This window comes from Mytilus galloprovincialis, chromosome 1 (assembly GCF_965363235.1).
Source record: "Mytilus galloprovincialis chromosome 1, xbMytGall1.hap1.1, whole genome shotgun sequence".
Classification (NCBI taxonomy): Eukaryota; Metazoa; Mollusca; class Bivalvia; order Mytilida; family Mytilidae; genus Mytilus; species Mytilus galloprovincialis.
The window spans coordinates 59,235,122-59,255,735 of NC_134838.1; the positions used below are offsets into that span (position 1 = coordinate 59,235,122).

A 20,614-nucleotide genomic window follows, 5' to 3' on the forward strand; every position below is an offset into this window, starting at 1 on the left:
AAAAAGTTTTAGAAATTAACATTTAACATGTATTTAGTTTCATTATTTTTCTTTGAATACCATCTCCAAAAGGTATAAAGGTCTAGTTCTGAGAAAGAAAAAAAAATAACAGGCAATATATTATATTTATTCATAAATACATCATATTGCAAAGCATAGGGTTGCATTCTTATAATCTTAGTTAAGAAACACACAACAAATTAAAAAATATATTGTTTAGTATACTCTATTCCATTTTGAACAGGTTTTTTTCCAGCTAAAACTTTTCCATGACCCAAGGAAAAAATCCATCCAAGCATATAAAGCACCAGGCTACATTACACTGGGGATAATGTAACAGTTTCTTTATCTTTTAAATCAGAAAAAGCAATTTGTCTACAAATAAGATTGATAAATAGTTTCAATCAGATGATCAGAGAGCTTAATTATTTATAAAAAAAACATTGCAAGAATTAAAAAAAAAACGAACTTCAAGGAAAATTTAAATTGGAAAGTCTCTTATAAAAGTAACATTCGGCCTTCAAAAAAATAATGTTAGCTGTTTCACATGTTATGGTGATAAATGCTTGTTCAGCAAAAGCAAATAATCAATTTTGGCTTGTCTTGACAAAAACATAAATCATACATGATATACCTTTCATTTCATCAATGTCACCTAAGCAAAAAATGAAATACTCTCGGTTATTTTCATCCAAAAAGTGATAAACGCTTGGTCATCAAAAGAAAACATTCAATTTTGAGGTATATCCTGAGCTCTTGAATTCAATATTAACAATTGCTATTCACAGGAATGATGAAAAGGTTTATAACATGTAACAGGCATTAAAACTTAAACATCTCAACAAAACTATAATACAAAACAATCCACATTAAAAAGACAAAACTAACAATATTAGAGACAGAACAGTAAATCATACAGTTTCCAGAATAACACAGGTTAAATAAGAACAGCTATTTGATGCATCTGACTTCTATCTCTCAAGAAGTCTTTAAAGAATATATCTTTATAGTTTCTACACAATATGTCATGATTCTAGATAAGATAAGATAAATAGCCAAAGATCTGAAATTTCAATGGATTTCAACTTTTATTTCCTTATATGTTGCATGATTTTCAGTTTTGACTCTTATAATGATGCTGCACACCATGTTCTCTATAAAACTCTTCCTACAATCAAGTATATTATTCTTATTTAAACTATGACTGATGGAAACAGTATTTTTTTTAATTTTTGCCATTTTGAAAATATTTAACAAATGGATAAATGAAGTCATGTATTCTTTTCATCAAATTGTTGATTCACTTTTTATCATGTTTCTCTTTTCTCATTTTAAATGATAACAAGGAAAGAATACTTTATAAAACAATTGTCAAAATTTTACAAAAATAAAAAACCAAACAATTTTTTTTTACTTTGATCTTATAATAACATGCATAAGTGATAAATATACACATTACAAAAATATAAAAGAACACTGCATTGTATATAAAAAAATATCACAGTTTTCTTTTTTAAGTGTTCTTTATCTTAGAAATTCATGTTTTTGAGCATTGCATATTATTAATTTGTTGTTTCACACATATTTTTTTTTATTTTAGATGATAAAAATCTGAATATGGTTAATGTAAATAAACATTGTTTTACAAAATAGAAGGTCCTTCTTATAGTTTTCTGACAGTATACACTCTTTAGTTTGAATTCTCTAAATCTTTCAACTGATTAATCAAAAATCCATTTTGTTGTTGTTATTACATTGCCTATTTTGCAATGTCCATCTATCTATGTATACACTTAATTCCATTAGACAGTTTCCAGTATACTATGCCTAGACCCATGCAGTATAACTATTACATTTTATAATGATAATACTGATATAAATTACTATTTTGAAGAAAAGAATTTCAAAGATCAGATTGTATTATCTCAAAAAGTTCTGTGTAAATGAACAGACGAAACTCTTGTGAATAATCTTAATACTAATGCCATTCAAAAAGTCAAAATGGCCTCCAACTAAGTAAGTGAAATTTATTCTATCATAGTAATTAGTACATTCTGTTCAAATTAACCACCTTATCCTTACAAGGTAACACATTCTGCAAACAACCAACCCCTTTACAAATTTCATTAAAAGATATTACTAAGAGGAATTCCCTACCTATAAATTTATCAATTTCCATTCCAGTGATAACAAGGGGGGATAACAATAAATAATGATAACAATCTTTGCAGTGAAAAATGACAATAACAAAATGGTTCACTATAATGTTTACACAATCTCTGAGATGTACTGTTGATAAGGTTATTAACAATTGATGGTACTATGATTCTTGTTTGGGTTGCATTCTTCTTGGTCCCCGACCAGCAGGGCCTTTTGGTTTGGCAAAGGCTTGTCTTGCAACATTCTTCTTTGGATGAACTTCATCATATATGTAGGTTTCTGTTAATTCTTTTGGATCATCTATTTCAATCTAAAATACATTTTAAAATCAATTTTAGTTAAATTTGAAATTGAAGTAATGTAAAATTGATTAAAAAAAATACATGTATTGGAGAATTGGATATATCTTTCTGAGAGTAAAAGGGATGGAAATGTTTAATTTTCAAGCCAAAAAATGTGATTGGTTAATTCAGTAATTATATAAGTAAACATTGCCATTTCATTTAACTAGCTTAATATAAAATTTTCAAATTGGTATTCAATCTTTCTTTACTGAGCACACTGCATGCAGATACAGACAAATATAGCAAGCTGTATTATTCAAATTCTGAAATAATTCTAAAAAAAATTATGTTTTAAATGTGTTCTTCAATGGTATTTGTGATTTGCAATATCTCAATTTTTTTTATATAAAAAGGTTAGTTGAAATAAAAAGTTTTATGTGTTGAAGTCAATATAACTCAGGACAATTGTCTATCTCAGCAATTCCAGTGTCAACATCTTAACTTTAATTTTTAATAAAATCCTAACATATCTGACCACTTGCTGAAAACATGAATGAACACATAATTGTTTTCAACAAAATAATATTTTTTTTTACCTTGATCTATCAGCTTCTTAATTACAAATAATGACACATTAGATTGTAAATAAAATATAATGTTTAAAATGTAATTCTAATATGACGTGCTTCTTTCGCTTTGTAAACAACACTGTGATAAAATTCTCGATATATCTTTACTTAGCGCAGACTCCGAGATATACATAATAATGGCTGTTACAATATACTTTCCACGTAAATCTACATGTATTGGAACCTATTTGCAGACCCTTTGCCGATTTTATTGATTTAAAAAGTGCAATTAAAAAAAGACAAAATAACTGTTATTCTTATTCGGATGCATAATAAAAAGCAGTAATGCACAAGAGCTCAGAGAAATCAACAAAATAAAAATAAAATAAAATTCTGTAAAAGTCTATTAATTTTTTTGGCGCATTTAAGTCAGATTTCAAAACATGACGTCATACAAATGAAACCACTAAAGTTGAAAGTTTGTGTTACGTGAACCATCGAAATTCGTATGAAATTGTATTAAAACTGATTTTTGAGGTAGGTTTTGTTTTATTTTCTATTCTATTGCATTATTTGCATATTTACTAATTTCAGCAAGTCAACATGGCAGCTCCTTAGTTATGAAATGTCAACTTTGGATTTGACGGAAGCTTAAGAGAAAATCATGTATATTAAAAATGGCAAATGTTGGGGAATTAGAAGAATTAAACAGTTTTTTTCTAGCAGTTATTCACGAAAAAACCCATGCAAGCTATGGATTTATTTAGATATTTGAGCTTTATCTTACAGTGAGTAAAAAAGATCAGCCACACACACACCAAACCAACCCTCACTTCAGTATTTTAATGACCGTATTTGTCCTATTAGAATCAAAATAATTCATGGAAGCCACAGATTGTTGGAAATTTACACATGGCCTGGGCCGTAATATTCGTTAATGCTCAGGATAAAATTGGAATATCACGGCCCAAGCCATGTGTAAATTTCCAACAATCTATGGCTTTAATGAATTATTTCTTAAATAAGTAATATTTTACACCTTCTTACTTAAAGAAGATTTGTAAATTAAGACAATTCTTACCAACTGTAAGAAAGACTTACATTTTTAACTACTTCTAAACCTAACTGTTGTACATTGTCGATAAATGGTGCTTTACAACTAGAATATAACATTCTTTCTTTTATAGAACACTTATAGCCTGGCATTGAATATATAAATACTGAAAAGAAAAGTATAAATTAAATAGATATGCATGTATATAATAAACAAAACACAATGACAAATATAAACAATGTACATAAATAATAAAGAATCCAAATACTGTGATCGGGCTTGTATAGTTTGCACAGGTACATAGTCCGCATCCCCTTCTCCCCACAAAATTTTTGGTAAAAAAACTTTTTGTTACTGTTAGAAAAGGTCTAATGAAACTCCTGTAATTTAAAATCGTGTGTGGTCTTATGCAGTATTTTCTGGGAAAAAACTATTTCCCATCATCAAACAGAAGCTGAAACTGCTTGTAAATGATTCTAAAACCCTTCTCAATTGTTAAAATAAGTCTAAATAACACAAACAAATTAATATAGAAACTTCTTTATGTTTAACCCGAAAGTTTAAAAAGCACATGTAAAAGAAGAGAAAAAATGGTGAGAGTGATTGATATCTAGTATGTACAGATTTCGACTGAGTCGAAATCTGTACATACTAGATATCAATATAATACGACTTTGAAAGTAAAACAGTTCCATCCTGATGTAAAATAGTGTTAAATATATCTTTCACATCAATGTTTGACTGGTTTTAAGCTAATAAATGACATATAAGTCGGATCTATTACCGATTACGTTTTGTAATTTACACACCGTAAGCTGGTTTACGGCTGTCTTTTTTACCTTTTTTGTACAGTTTCATTCAAGCAGATACCAATTTATTTTATAAGCAATGCATTGAAAAGAAACTAGAAATTTTTTATGAAGCGTTTAATTTTTAAATTTATGAATATTAATTTGATATTGAATAATCATAACTTATTAATATGGATTAGGTATAAATATCAGTTTGAAAAATGATAAGAGCGCCCTCTACAATATCAATAACAAACATGGCGGAACGAATACAAACCACCTCACGAAATTTTGATTTTTGGCTCTTATTTCTTGCATATTGTACTCTATAGTCCGCAGTGCGGGACTCCGCACCCAATTTTGGAGAATAAAACCTCAGACTATACAGGACATATAACGGTACCTGAAATTTCTATTAATTTCTCTTGTTAGCTTTAAAACGTTCATATTTTGCTCATGCATGAAGTTAGCATAGAAACACAATTTACAGGTGATAGGTTCATTGTTGTCAAATATAATTTAAACATGTTTCTAAAGATTTCTTCAACTAACCTTTACCTTATATAATAATATCAAATGGTCAATTTTTTTTTAACTCTGTAAGAAAAATCACTTATTTGTATCTATAAAAATCACATAAATAATATGAAGTTAATTATGGGGATATAAATATATAAAAATATACATGTACATTTAAGGAATGACAGTAATTGTTTTTGGTCTATGAAGAAATAACATCAAAAATGTGGTGCACACTGAATAACCCAGGTAGCGGGTTATTTATAAGTGTGCACCACATTTTTTATGTTATTTTGAATAGACAGAAAAAATATTACAGTCATTTCTTATAATTTAATTCTAAATTCCATTTTAAACAGGCGTAAATCATGAAAAAACTTAAATGATGTCACGGTCATATGACAAAATTATGTACTATGAGCTGAAAAACATAACAACGTCATCCAATCAAAAGACGTGTTACATCCAAAATTAAATTATTCTGAGATGGCCCCTTACCTATATTTTCCATGTAATCTCCTTCATGTGTATGTTTAAAGTTATAAAGATGATATCTACCATGGTCTGTGGGTACATGTGCTTGCAAATCACCTACATTTACATTTTCTGCTTCTTCAAAATTTACAATTTCTTTACTGAGATCTAAACTCTGCATACACATATAGAAAATAAAAATATTTTCATAAGTATACAAATACATCTTTTTTTCAGATTCTATCTTCTTGATATATCATTTTCCTGGTCATTAAAGGAGCAATCAATCATTCAATCTTTACATGTATATACTGTAGATTCATTTATATTACTCAGTAGCAATTTTCTTGAATTAAGGAAAACTTTCCTTTTCAGGGGTATTTGGTTTCATGATTTAGCCAAAATCTGCATTCAAGCCTATACAAAATGTGTTGAACATATATATAATTAGGCATCCAATATCAAAATGCATTTTTTTCTTTATTGCAATACCCACCAAGTCACATTAGTCCCATAAAAACCTCATAATAATTTCTAAATAGACAGTATTTATTTGTCCTTGCTTTTACACTTATGTAAGCCGATGTCCATTTTCATTGAACTAGTACACATTTCTGTACAGGGGCCAGCTGGCACCTGTTTCTGGGTGTTGGATTTTCTTGCTGTATTGAAGACCCATTGGCCTGCCTCTGTTTTCTGCTCTTTATTCACATTGTTGTCTCTTTGACACATTCCCCATTTCCATTCTCAATTTTATTTTGTCACCTCATAATAGTTGCTTTATCTAACCTGGCTGTTTCATCCTAAAAAAAAATGTAAACTTACCAATTGCAGGTAATTAAATTGTCCCTGTCCTAATGCCTCAATCTTATTCAAAGCTTGTTGTGATATAGGAAAGGCTACTCCTGATATGGTTTGCATTTTGGTATCTACACTAGCTGTATTGATCTGGAATTACATTAAAAAAAAAGTTGTACTATATTTGAAAAATATTTTACTCATTCAATATATATGATTTTCCCTGGCTAAGCTTAGCTAAAATTGTCAATAAATTACAGTCAAACAAACCTGCTGTAAATTACAACTCTATTAAGTGAAAACCTGTCTTGGCATGTATCTGTATTAAGGGCATACGATAGTTTTGAACCTGTATTTACAAGTTGCTGAAAATTTGCATATTGGCTATTTTTTTCCTGATTAAATAAAAAATGCAATAAAAAATATACCTTCATGTGCTACTTTTTGAGTAAAATGAGGTCGAAATTTTGTATATTTGCTCAAAATTCAGATTTGTGTCTGTATTTTCTTTTTCGAAAGAAGGACATAACTTTTTTGTTTTAAAAGATAAACACAAATTGTTTTTTGTTAAATAATCGGTAATTTCTGTATTTTATAAGTATCATTAAAAATTATGCAATTATTATTCCGAAATAACTCTATATTTATCAAATGTTCATGAATAGAGGAAAAAACGTCATTTTTTCTGCATGGTTATCAAAATTAAAAAAATTGCGCTATTTACAGTTTTATAAAATTTGGGTCACATAATCTCCTTGCAAAATGAAACAAATTGCTGTTTTAAAAAATAGCGGTCCATGCACTCGTTTTCAAATTAAATCAGTTTGAATGATAAAAATCAGTCGAAAAATGCATCTTTTCCCGATATGTCATAGTTTGACGTCGCGAAAATAACATTTGACGTTAGCAACGTCATTACCTTCCCTGTAACTGTATCGTATGCCCTTAAGCTCTCTTCCTGTGACAATGTAGTAAAAACTATGCATTTTGAACCTTTATTCAAAGGTAACTGCTATTGTGAGGTCAGTTTTACCAGCCCCAAAAGGTGACCTATAACCACAGATTTAACTCTTCCATAAGTTAATCTTTTACAGTGTAGACATTTTTCAATTTTTTGAAATGAATCTAAATTACTATTAATCACAATCAAACTCTACTAATTAATGAAAATTACAACATTAGCATGATTTGTCATAAGTTGTGAACACATTTTTAACAGCGACCATTGACAGATTTGCAATCAACCCCAAATTGACTACAAGAAAAAAAAGCTTATTGTAGTGGAAATTAAACCTTTCCCCCAAATCAGGTGGTGTTGAAGTAAAAATTTCGGCAAATTTCACTGTCCTATAGAATAAATACAACAGCTACAGTTCTCTGTGGAATTCATTCAATAGAAAATTTGATTTCTCCTTGAATAGCCAATCATTCATCTAAAATTTAGGAAAACCCTCTTTGAGATGAAAATACATCTGACTATATTGCAGTATGGATTTTGATCATTGTTGAGGGCTGTATGGTAACCTGTAGATGTTAACTCCATTAGGTCTCAGGTAGAGAGTTGACCAATTGCCAATCATACCATATAAAATGGAGAAGGGAGAATAAATTCTTATTTTTATATACCAGTATTGAATAAAGATAAATTGCATGTGATGGTGTAAAAATCATCAACAGAGAAAACAATACTTCAGGATTCATCAAGCAACAGGCATGATAGGCAAAATGAAAGACAAAGCCTCATATTTTTTCTTTTTCTCAGTGTCATGCTTAAAAGTTCCATGTGGTAAAACTACTATTTAAATCATTTTATTATCATCTAAGATATGTTTATTGATAAAATATTTTTCCTCTATGACTTATACTGACTTAGCTCCAGACCTAAGTATCTAGAATAGGGGTAAAAGTAAATACTGACATGTTTGTTTAGCCTGGACAATTCTTACATTTCATTCAAACAATAGCTCATACCTGTAACTTGTGACATGCAAATAACACAGGATAAATTCAAAAATTAGCAGACGCAAAAAGCACATTTGTGTTTTCATTGCATTTTGCTGACAGGATTTTTTTTTTTTTATCTTTGAATCCTGTACAACGTTAAGTTGTTGTACAACAACAAAAGCAATACTTAAAAAGAGTTTTGATTTTCTAATGCACTACATATATTTTCCTTGTTAGTTGGAGAAGTATATGATTTAACAACATCAAATAATATACAAGTAAAACAATAAGGGGAAAGGGCTCAGTAGTTTCATGGCTATTCTTTATAGAGTATTGGGGGAGGTAGGAGGGGTCTTGATCCCGAAATCCCGCGCTTAAAAACACGAAATCCTGAGGTCATGAATTTAAATAAATTAAAATCCCAACATCCCGAAATTCAAAAAAAGAATTCCCGGATCTCGAAAGGGTCAATCCTGAAATTCCCGAGCTTAAAAACAGCCGATCCCGGAGTCCCGATAAAGGTCCTATCCCCCCTCAGTATTGAATAAACAAAAATTCTATTGTATTTTTTTCTGGGTAAATCAACCACCTTTCAATCTGAATAAACTGGGTGTTAGATAAACATTGGCTTAAACAGATTTCATGGTGCTAAATTCATATTTCCCAAGTCACTGTACCTGAGTAAAGGAAAGGTTTGTAAAACCATGCAGAATACAATTGTTTTATGCAGATTACTTACATCATTTCAAGATGTACCTACCATCATTTGGACCATCTGCTATATTATAAAACATTATTACAGAACAGTCAATTCTGAAATTTTAGTTGCATTTAATATTGTGATTGATGTGCAATGAACAACATGCAAGATTTGAGGAATTGGTGGATAAAAATTATGCAAACAACATTCAAAAGGCATTTTTTTTGGTGGAAACCTATTCCATCCCAAATTTTCACAATATGAAATCTGGGTACTGGATTTTCTCACTGTGTTGACTACTAATTGGTGTTTGTGGCCTTCAGCTGTTTTCTGCTCTTTGGGTGTGTTGTTGTCTCTTTGACAAATTCCCCCCTTTCCCAATTTTATTACAAAAAACTGAATTCATAGTACTTTCATGTATATATTAGAAACTTTTAAGGATCATTCAAACAGTAATCATAGTGATAATAATCTACTTCAATAATATACTTAACATGAATAAGCTTAGTTGAGGGGTATATTCCAATGATACATCATAATAGCAACACTAAACTTGAGTGTGTCAATAGTACACAATTTCCCCAATCGCACTATCATTTTCTATGTTCATTGGACCATAAAGTTGGGGTAAAAACTCTAATTTGGCATAAAAATTAGAAAGATCATATCGAGGGGGCATGTGTATTTGTTTTAAGTTGATTGGACTTCAACTTCATCAAAAACTATCTTGACCAAAAACTTTTACCTAAAGCAGGACAAACGGACAAAAAAACAAACGAACAGACTGAAAAACATAATGCCTATAGATGGGACATACAAATAAAGATATTTTAGTTGAATTAAGTTCATCTCCCATGTTTAAATGCTGAAATCAAGCTTTTATGTTGGAGTTAAATATCAATGTACTGTAAAACAATTACAATTTTACTTCACATAAGTCATGTAAGTGGTTCAATGAGTAAGTATAATCTGATTTTATCATAGAAGCATTCATCTAGTAACTTTTGTTGAAACCTATATACTAATCTGACATATATTACATAAAATATGAACAGTAAACCAGATGCTCCGCAGGGCGCAGCTTTATACGACCGCATAGGTTGAACCCTGAACGGTTGGGGCAAGTATGGACACAACATTCAAGCTGGATTCAGCTCTAAATTTGGATTGTGATTAAATAGTTGACACAGCATAGGTTTTGGACACAGAATGAATGAGGTCTAATGAACTTAAAATAATTTTTTTGTCTTTGAGCAATCACTATGCTGTTGAATATTAATCCTCTCAAAAAAATGTTTGAAGAAATTTTCTTTTTATGTATGAAATCTGAAATGAGAAAAATTAACCCCCCCCACCATTTTTTTTTCACATCCCCCTTTCCCTTTTTCAAAACTGATTTCAATTCAAATTTCTAATGGAGTTTGCAACAATAACTACTCATTTAAATACATCATAAAATATTAAAATGTAACAAAAAGTGCTTGTTATCACTGAGTGGTAAAGATTGTTTTAATTTATCAGTTGGTAGTAAAAGTGAATATACATTGTGTATTGTATAAAACAATGATTTAAGTTGATTCAACTACTATTCTGGACAAAGGAAGATAACTCCAATCAATTGAAAATTTCTTGCTATTGCACAATATTGTGCAATTAGATATTTCTTGCTATTGCGCAATACTGTGCAATTGAAAATATTTGCTATTGCACAATACTGTGCAATTGAAGATTTCTTGCTATTGCACAATACTGTGCAATTGAACATTTTTGCTATTGCACAATACTGTGCAATTGAAGATTTCTTGCTATTGCTGAATACTGTGCAATTGAAAATTTCTTGCAATTGCACAATAATAATTTTGGATCCTGATTTGAACCAACTTGAAAACTGGGCCCATAATCAAAAATCTAAGTACATGATTAAATTCGGCATATCAAAAAAGCCAAAGAATTCAATTTTTATTACAATCAAACTTAGTTTAATTTTGGACCCTTTGAAATTTAATGCAGACCAATTTGAAAACGGGACTAAAAATTAAGAATCTACATACACAGTTAGATTTGGCATATCAAAGAACCCCAATTATTCAATTTTTGATGAAATCAAACAAAGTTTAATTTTGGACCCCGATTTGGACCAACTTGAAAACTGGGCCAATAATAAAAAATCTAAGTACATTTTTAGATTCAGCATATCAAAGAACCCCAAGGATTCAATGTTTGTTAAAATCAAACTAAGTTTAATTTTGAACCCTTTGGACCTTAATGTAGACCAATTGGAAAACAGGACCAAAAATTAAGAATCTACATACACAGTTAGATCCGGCATATCAATAAACCCCAATTATTCAATTTTTGATGAAATCAAACAAAGTTCAATTTTGGACCTTTTGGGCCCCTTATTCCTAAAAACCTGTTGGGACCAAAACTCCCATAATCCAACCCAACCTTCCTTTTATGGTCATTAACCTTGTGTTTAAATTTCAAAGATTTCTATTTACTTATACTAAAGTTGTGGTGCGAAAACCAAGAATAATGCTTACTTGGGCCCCTTTTTGGCCCCTAATTCCTAAACTGTTCAGACCTCAACTCCCAAAATCAATCCCAACCTTCCTTTTGTGGTCATAAACCTTGTGTTTAAATTTCATTGATTTCTATTTACTTATACTAAAGTTATTGTGCGAAAACCAAGAATAATGCTTATTTGGGCCCTTTTTAGGCCCATAATTCCTAAACTGTTTGAACTAAAATTCCCAAAATCAATCCCAACCTTCCTTTTGTGGTCATAAACCATGTGTCAAAATTTCATAGATTTCTATTTACTTAAACTAAAGTTATAGTGCGAAAACCAAGAAAATGCTTATTTGGGCCCTTTTTGGCCCCTAATTCCTAAAATTTTGGGACCAAAACTCCCAAAATCAATCCCAACCTTCCTTTAGTGGTTATAAACCTTGTGTTAAAATTTCATAGATTTCTATTTACTTTTACTATAGTTAGAGTGCGAAAACTAAAAGTATTCGAACGACGACGACGACGCCAACGTGATAGCAATATACGACGAAAAATTAAAATTTTTGCGGTCGTATAAAAAATAACTAAAATGTTTAGGGGGAGGTTTTATCCAGTCACAAAGTACATATCAAACACTCTTTACCTCAGTCCTTTTTATATGTTGTTTTTCTTCTTCTGCTTCAGTTAATGGAGCTGGAGCATGCTGTGCTACTACATGTTTCTTGTAACCATTTAATGAGATATCTGCCTAAAAAACAAACAACATTTTACATTAAAATAATGATCTTCTATGTTCTCCTAATCATGCAGCTATCTTCATAGTCCCATAGTCACTTGCTTCCCATTTAACATTGTTTGTGTTCAATAGCTATTAATCGTGATTACTGATCCATGAAATCAGGTTAAGGTCAGGTGAATACTGTCTGATGGATACATAGACGTTTCAAGGCATACCAAATATAATTATCCTATCACTCATAATAATTGAGAAATTCACACGACAAAAACACTTTTTTTTAAGCCGTCACTGAACCATGAAAATGAGGTCAAGGACAATGGACATAAGACAGACAGAAACTATGTCACAAAAAGTATCTGCATACAATGTATGAAGTAACCAGGTCTTCTTCCTTCTGAAATATAAAACTCTGAACAAATAGTTTAAGCTGCTGTCTCCCCCACAAGATAGAAATACTGTAGTCTCGCATATTGCTGCAGGCAAATAAAAAACTCAACAATAATAATTATGTAAATGAAAATTCTGACACAAACACAACAGAGCTACATTTTATGTCAAATTCTAACAAAAACACAACAGTAACTAGTACTAGTAGGTTTATGTCAAATTTTAAACACAAACAAAACAGGAGCTATGACAATAGTTTTTCATACAAAGTCCATGACTTAAAAGAGTATTATCATATGATTTTTTTGTGAATTGAGTCCATATCTTCGGGACTTAATATTGTGTTTGGTTTTGGCTGGTGTTCGGTTTTATCAGGTTCACAACTCATACAATTTGATATGATGTGCTTAAGAACATGTTTGGTTTAAACAGGTTTTCAGTTTATTCAGGATTCGGTTTAGCCAGGTTTCACTGTAGTACTGTTTTTGATTTACTGTGGATTCATTTATTTTCATGGGTACCAATTTTAGTTGTTTGAGGAAGACTTTGTGGATATATAATTTCATGGTTTGGACAAAGTCTGCCTACATTTCTTTAGAAAATTTGCAATTCATTTAATATTTAAATTCGTGGTTCCCTTGTACCCACGAAATCCACGAAAATTGGTATCCAACAAATATTAATGAATCCACAGTAGCTAGGTTTCATTGTATAATTACCTTTTCTGTACCAAACATTTCATCGTGTATCAAACCTCCACCAAATTCTTGTTTTAATGTGACTTTTGTTCCTGCATATAACATCTTCTCTTTAATCTTAAAAAGTTATTATACATTAAAAACATAGACTTGTGCATATTCATTTGCAAAACTTTTAAAGGGGTTTTGAAGTGATGTCCAAGATAAAATGTGTATAGCAATTTTGGCTGGGAGCATAGATCATATTATCCCAATGTACGTGCACAGATTTGCTGTATCCAAATTTGCTTTATGATCAAAAATGAAAAGGATAAAGGATCAACTTATAATAATAATTTGAATATTATCAGAAAGTATTTATAATTTCACAGATGAAATTTATGCAGTATGATAGTGCTACTGATAAAATTGCTTACAAAACTTTAAATATAATTTGAATTAGTATTACATAAATCAATCAGCATGACATGGCTGCTTCCCAAGAAATCTTATTTAGTAGTAATCCATTTATAATAATTTTTATGTGTGTTTTCAATGAATATTGTTTTTATTTTCTTAATTTTGTGTGAAAGTTTTAATATGAAATTACCATGATGACTAGCTAGGTCCTTAGCTGTTTGTACATTTCACAATCAGTCAAAACTTACATAAGAGATGTTTATCAGAATAAACAGATGTGAAAAGGTAAGACTTAAAATATACATCATACAAACAGACAAAAAAGTTTTCTCATATTGTATGAAAAAGTTTTCTCATATTGTATGAAAAACTTTTTAATTGATGTACATGTGACTACATGTACAAGGTTTTTTTTTAGAAATAGAAATTTATAGGGAAGGAAAAGAATAATATTAGGTATTTAAATGTACTATGAAAACATGACACAGGAGAAATTTTAGACACCAGCATTTTTAAAGTTCAAAATCAATGCAGAATGCAAGATATTATGATTAAAACATCATGAAAAGTTGGTTGGATTTAAAAAATTTACTGACTAACAAAACAATAGGAATATTAAAACTAACAACTAACAGGGGAACATTTTTCACTTTTTATTGATAAAAATATGGGACTTGACTTGTTCATACTCTAATTTGGAATCAATGTATTACAATTTCAATGTAGTGCATTCATGTCATTTCTGGCTGTATTCAATTTTTGGGTTGCTGTCTTATCAAAAAAATATCCCAATATCTTCTTATTATATTCAAACAGAAAAATCATAAAAAAAAATCATTAAGTACACAACAATGTCAATGAAGCATGTAGCACAACAATTTAAAATAATTTCAGACAGAAAATAATTTTCATTAACACTGATTAAGGGGACATGTCCAAATATGCATTAAAATTATTTCAGAGTAAGTCTTTTCATTTCACTGCAAAATTAAAAAAAATAAATTCTTGTATTGTTTTAATTCAAAGTTGACTAAAATTTGAATTAAGGCATTGCTATAGTCTTTCTCATCCTAACCAAATATAGGAAGTTCTTGACATTGACTGTACTATTAAATTGTTATTGCAAGCCCTGTATACTTTAAAAAGAAAATAAGTTTTTCCTCCTTCAAAAAAAAACAGCACTGCGACTTATCTGCTTATAATCCATTGAGAATAATTTTACAAAAAATATGGTACACTTCTCAAAGCACCCATATATTAAAGACACAGGAAATAAAAAATGAAAGAAACAAAAATATGACAGATATCAAAATGATAAAAAATTAGGAGAAAGCAAGGTATATCATTAATACAATTCAAAAATACTATTGACCAATGCAAAATATTATATACACAATACCAGTAAACATGCTGTATACATATAGACAGTAATGAAATATTCAGTTTTTTTATACATACATCCTCTACATGAATGAGGAACTTACACTCTGTAATATAAAACATATATATGTGTCATTTGGTCTGTTGAGGCAAGGTGTCTTATTAACAATCATACCACATCTTTTTTATATACAAATATACAATTGTAGTTATGATAAATACACATTATATTTCATATCAGTGCAGATGTTATTCCAAGACCACAATATCAGTCTGAGGTGTTAGATAAAGGGCGGATATGGTCCAAAAGATGATATTGGAACTGAATTGACAATCTATTCATTCTGTAATACAGAACTATTTCTATTCATCATTAAAAATGGATTAAGGTATTTAATTTGGAACTAACTTGGAAATATGAAGGCACAATGCATAAAAAAAATTGACAGAAAACAGTAATAATCCTGTGTATCCTAAAAACCAAATGAAGAAAATTATTTAGATTATCTCCCCTTTCTAAGGTTCATCAAGTAATAAAACCAAATTATGTGTTTTACATATAAATTCTAAAAATAATTACAACTTACAGGTGAGAAGTCTGGAGACCAACAGATAAATATAAACTGATATCCCAAGTTGTTTTTACTGTCTAGTCTATATAGGATGTAACAGGGCTGTTTTTCTTCAAGTGCTGGTAATACAAATTTGTCGTAATGTACAATTGTTAAGGAATATTCGTCTTCAATAAATTATACTCTACATGTTAACTTTTTAGAATGGAGATGAAGAGGATTCAATAATGAATTTGAAGTGGATTCTACAATCTACATGTATATGAAGTTGATTCATAACTATAAATGTGATACAAACAATTTTGAATGACATTTTAAAACTGAAAATTTATTTCAAACCACGTCTTGACGAAGACAAAGTGTTTATTTATGCTCTTTGATTTAACATCTTTCATAAAATATGTCGCCACAAAAGACAACAACACTCAAAGGAGTAGGTCCAGTAAGGACCGATTTTGGCCTCAAATTTCAGGTTCATCTGACGAAAGATTTTGACTACTTTTTAAACACTTAAGTGTCTATTTTATTTGAATTAATTAGTTTATGTGAAAGATTTTAACAGATTTAGTAATTAAAAACGATCCGATTCAAGCTCAAAAAGAAATATCTACCTAATATGCCGAAAAATGTCACTTTTCAGATGGGTTTTGGTAAAAATGAAAGTGGCCGCATCCGTGTTCATCCTCAACCTTTATATATGTTATGTATTATCATAAAATACAACTTACATTTCAATATTAAGGATAAACACGAATGCGGCCACTTTCGTTTTACACGAAAACCATCTAAAATTTAACTAAAATGCTAGAATTATATGGATTTCAGTAATTTAGCATGACTTAATGGTGCTAGTACCGGATATATGTGCATTGTATTGTCAAAAACAGCCCATATTTATGTAGCAGAAGCATTCTACTGTCCAATAAATAACTAAAGGTTTACATTTTAACAATTTTGTAAAACTGCTATATTTTGGGTCCAAAAAGGGGTCTTACTGAACCTACTCCTTTTCACCACATGGTATTGGTTTATAAGGTCGACATGTTTCACCAGCAAGAAAGGCGTCTTACTGGACAAACATATACATGAAATAAAACAGTGAAGTACACATATTAAGGTTAACAGGAAGTAATATTGCAATAATGGTTGTAATGACGACAATATCGATAATTATAGAAAGTGTAAGTGAAAATAAAAATATTAAGATGAATAGAAAAGGAAAGTAATCCAATAAAGTTATAAACGGTGGTTAGCTGCTATTCAAACACGTCTGTAAATAGTCTTATTGGAAGTTAGTTGTAGACTTTTCTAATTATACATTTGTACATATATAGCAAAGGATATCATCTTCCCATGTCCCATCCACATCTTTACTGTCTTGTAACACCAGTTCCTCTGCAAAATAATAAAAAAGTACATTTTAAAACTAATTGACTTTAAGTAAAAGAAAGAAGCATTTTTATATACAATTTTATTCCGTTAATCTGTTTGTTTTCAATTTTGTCTATTTGATGTTTCAATTATTGATTTGTAATAACTAGCATACATAATGTACAATAATTTAATCATGGATATGTCAAACAAACAAAAATCATGTATCTAAGACTTAGATATTCACATTAACCATGGCTATGTCAAATGAAAGACTTGAAAAAATTATTTTGTGCTTCTGTTGATGTACAAATGTACGTAGTTCTAAGCAGTGATCAATGTTAAAAACTGCTTTATATCATGTATATAATTACAATGTTTAAAATTAACCATCTATAATCCCTATTGAATCCAACTAATATGATATTTGTGTTTTTCATATTGTTGAAGGCTGTACAGTTGCCTATAACTAATAATTCCTTATGTATACACATCATTTGAACTTTGTTAAATAGTTGTCTAATTGGCAATCATAATTCATCTCCTTTTTTTTATAATTTATATATGCTTACCATTCACTATGCCAATTTTTATCAATCGTACATGTCCCTCTTTACATGTTGCAAAATATTCCAATAATTCCTTTCCAGCTGAAATATAAAATACAATATTTTTTACAGATTTTATATGTAAAATGTAGTAAAAAATTTAAAATATATTATAAATATATACATTCGAGTAATTTTTGTACAACTTCACAAAGTCCACCAGTTTTCAGATGTCAAAGCATACATTTTGAATCTCAGATACCTAAGGCCAAATAAAAATATATGTGTGGTTCCAGTTACATACTTTTGAAAAATAGGGTCGGTAGGTCGGCAAATTTTATCTATTTTTTTCCAAATTTTATTTAGGATTGTCAAAATCCAGAAAAAAATCGTATGTTACCGAAATAGTTTCTAGTATTACACACGTCAATACCGGAAGTCGGCCATTTTAAAAGTGTTTGGTTGCAAAATAAAGACAGTCATTTACGTTTTTTATTAATTTTGTTGCATTTTGACAACAAATTGTTATGAATTCTTGCATTTTACCAATCAATAAAGGCAACAGTAGTATACCGCTGTTCAAAACACATAAATCTATGGACAAAACACATAAATATATGGACAAAAATCAAAAGCGGGGTAACAAACCAAAACTGAGGGAAACGCATTAAATATAAGAGGAGAACAACGACACAACATTAAAATGTAACACACACAGAAATGGACCAAGCATTAGACAAAATCCGACAATAACAGATACTTCTTATGGAAATTCAAATGACAGAAATCTATGAATTTTATATTATTTTAATTCACAATCTTCAAAATTGGATCGTTTGAAAATTATTTTTCAGAAATGAAAAAAAAGTTCTAGGGTGGGGTGGGGGGGGGTGGGGTTTAAACTAGGGTCGGTGGGGTTACTGGAACCACACATATATTTTTATTTGGCCTAATATTTTTTTTTGTTAAACACATATCTTTTTACACCTTTTATCTCAAGAACTTGATCTTATTATAGTTATATTATTAGATTCTTGAAGAAGAGATCACATAATAATATAACCCCTATTAGGATTCTGAGTATTCGAAATGTTATGCTGACTACCTCACCTCTATTAAACCAGTGCTCGTAGCCTCATAATGATACATGTATGTCTGCAGCACCATTCCAACACACGAAGCAGGTAATAATGCAATACGAGTAATATTAACCTTTCATAATCCGTTAATATTTTTAAAATACCTTATAATTACCTTTAACTATAGTTACAAAATATATAGATATGTTTTGGCAGCGCTAATGTTTATTTGTGTTTCTCTAATTCTCATCATGCTCATGAATTGTTTGCATTTTTTGGTCTTTCTTCATACATCTTTTTGTCAAAGGACTCAGGTGTTATTGGTGGTATATAGATATAGGAAGATGTGGTGTGAGTGCCAATGAGACAACTCTCCATACAAATAACAATTTAAAAAGTAAACCATTATAGGTTAAAGTACGGCCTTCAACACGGAGCCTTAGCTCACACCGAACAACAAGCTATAAAGGGCCCCAAAATTACTAGTGTAAAACCATTCAAACGGGAAAACCAACGGTCTAATCTATATTAACAAAACGAGAAACGAGAAACACGTATATATTACATAAACAAACGACAACTACTGTACATCAGATTCCTGACTTAGGACAGGTGCAAATTTGGGCTGTTTTTTGCATTCCACCATGTCAACTATTTTTCAGGTTTTTTTTATAATTTCTGTTGTCATAGACATATTTCAATGTCCTTTTTATATGGGGACAAAGTGCCCAATAACAGTAGAAAAATCAATAATAAAAAAAAATCGGGAAAATTTTCATTGTACTAACATGACTAATGAACTCAAAATTGTTCAATTTTATTTATGTCATGTTTTGAATTCCCACATCTGCGCAGAAATATTCAATGTACTTCCTTTTTCCAGTCTCGTTTGTATGAAACTTTGAGTAAATTATATATTTATAAGTCTAGTATAAAATAGGAAGGATTTTTAAGAATTTCTTGATATGAAAAAACGTTAACTGATGATAGCGTTTCTTTGTTTACATTGCATATGATGTCATAACTTAAATAACATCACAACTAAAATCCCTAACAACAGAACCAAAAGCGGAAACGTTACAGTATTTCCGTTTCTTTTTTTTAAAACAAATATTTAAGTTACAAAAAAATAATTCATACAGACTTCGTCCCCATTTACAGGTATTGCCTGCCTCATATTATATCATAATCATTTAGTAATTGTATCAAAAAATTCTCTGAAGTATCTTTCTATATAGGTATCCTGTACAAAGGCCATAAATATATACCTGTATATGATAACTAAATACATTAATGTATGCCATTTGCTTTCGACTGTCAGAGCCAAGTAAACTCTGCAAAGACCCACCCACTTTTCAAAATATATTTTTAATATTGACGAACAAAGATTTTTACTCTCTTTACTGATCTTTTTAAATGTAAATGGGTCAAGTAAATCAATCTTTGAACCTAAAAACACAACCTAATACCTGTGATTCCTGTTTGATGGGACATTTCTGTCAAATATAACTAATATTTTCTCAAAAGCGGAAGCTAATGGGTCTTTCGGTACACTCTAGACCGGCAACTTTACTATATCGAATGACCTAGAGCATATTCCAAATGGCTTTTGAAAGGATGTTTTTAATTTGTTAAAA

The 20,614-nt window shown here is 29.9% G+C and overlaps 1 protein-coding gene across 2 annotated transcripts; it reads right to left on the reverse strand.

Annotated features, from left to right (window-relative positions):
- Positions 1-1,841: 1,841 nt before the first annotated feature.
- LOC143079976 (twinfilin-1-like) lies at positions 1,842-20,569 on the reverse strand. Of its 2 annotated transcripts, none has more exons than XM_076255610.1 (10): positions 20,447-20,569; positions 17,923-18,000; positions 17,322-17,374; positions 15,995-16,120; positions 13,650-13,745; positions 12,448-12,552; positions 6,677-6,799; positions 5,876-6,026; positions 4,115-4,233; positions 1,842-2,470 (listed from the first exon to the last, which is right to left on the reverse strand). In XM_076255610.1, the coding sequence occupies exons 1-10, from the start codon at positions 20,469-20,471 to the stop codon at positions 2,321-2,323; spliced, it is 1,026 nt and encodes a 341-aa protein (XP_076111725.1). In that variant the 5' UTR covers positions 20,472-20,569; the 3' UTR covers positions 1,842-2,320. The 2 variants fall into 2 exon arrangements, with proteins under 2 accessions (XP_076111725.1, XP_076111731.1); XM_076255616.1 differs by having other exon boundaries at positions 15,995-16,117; positions 17,319-17,374.
- Between the last annotated feature and the right edge of the window lie 45 nt (positions 20,570-20,614).

What these genes read in the sequence shown, in the direction of transcription:
- LOC143079976 (XM_076255610.1), bottom strand. Translation starts at nt 20,471, where the DNA reads ATGTCCCATCAAACAGGAATCACAG. An exon ending in AAAAATTGGCATAGTGAATG is followed by an intron (nt 17,375 to 17,922) that starts GTAAGCATATAT and finishes ATTATTTTGCAG; the next exon opens with AGGAACTGGTGTTACAAGAC. An exon ending in AAATGTTTGGTACAGAAAAG is followed by an intron (nt 12,553 to 13,649) that starts GTAATTATACAA and finishes TTTGTTTTTTAG; the next exon opens with GCAGATATCTCATTAAATGG.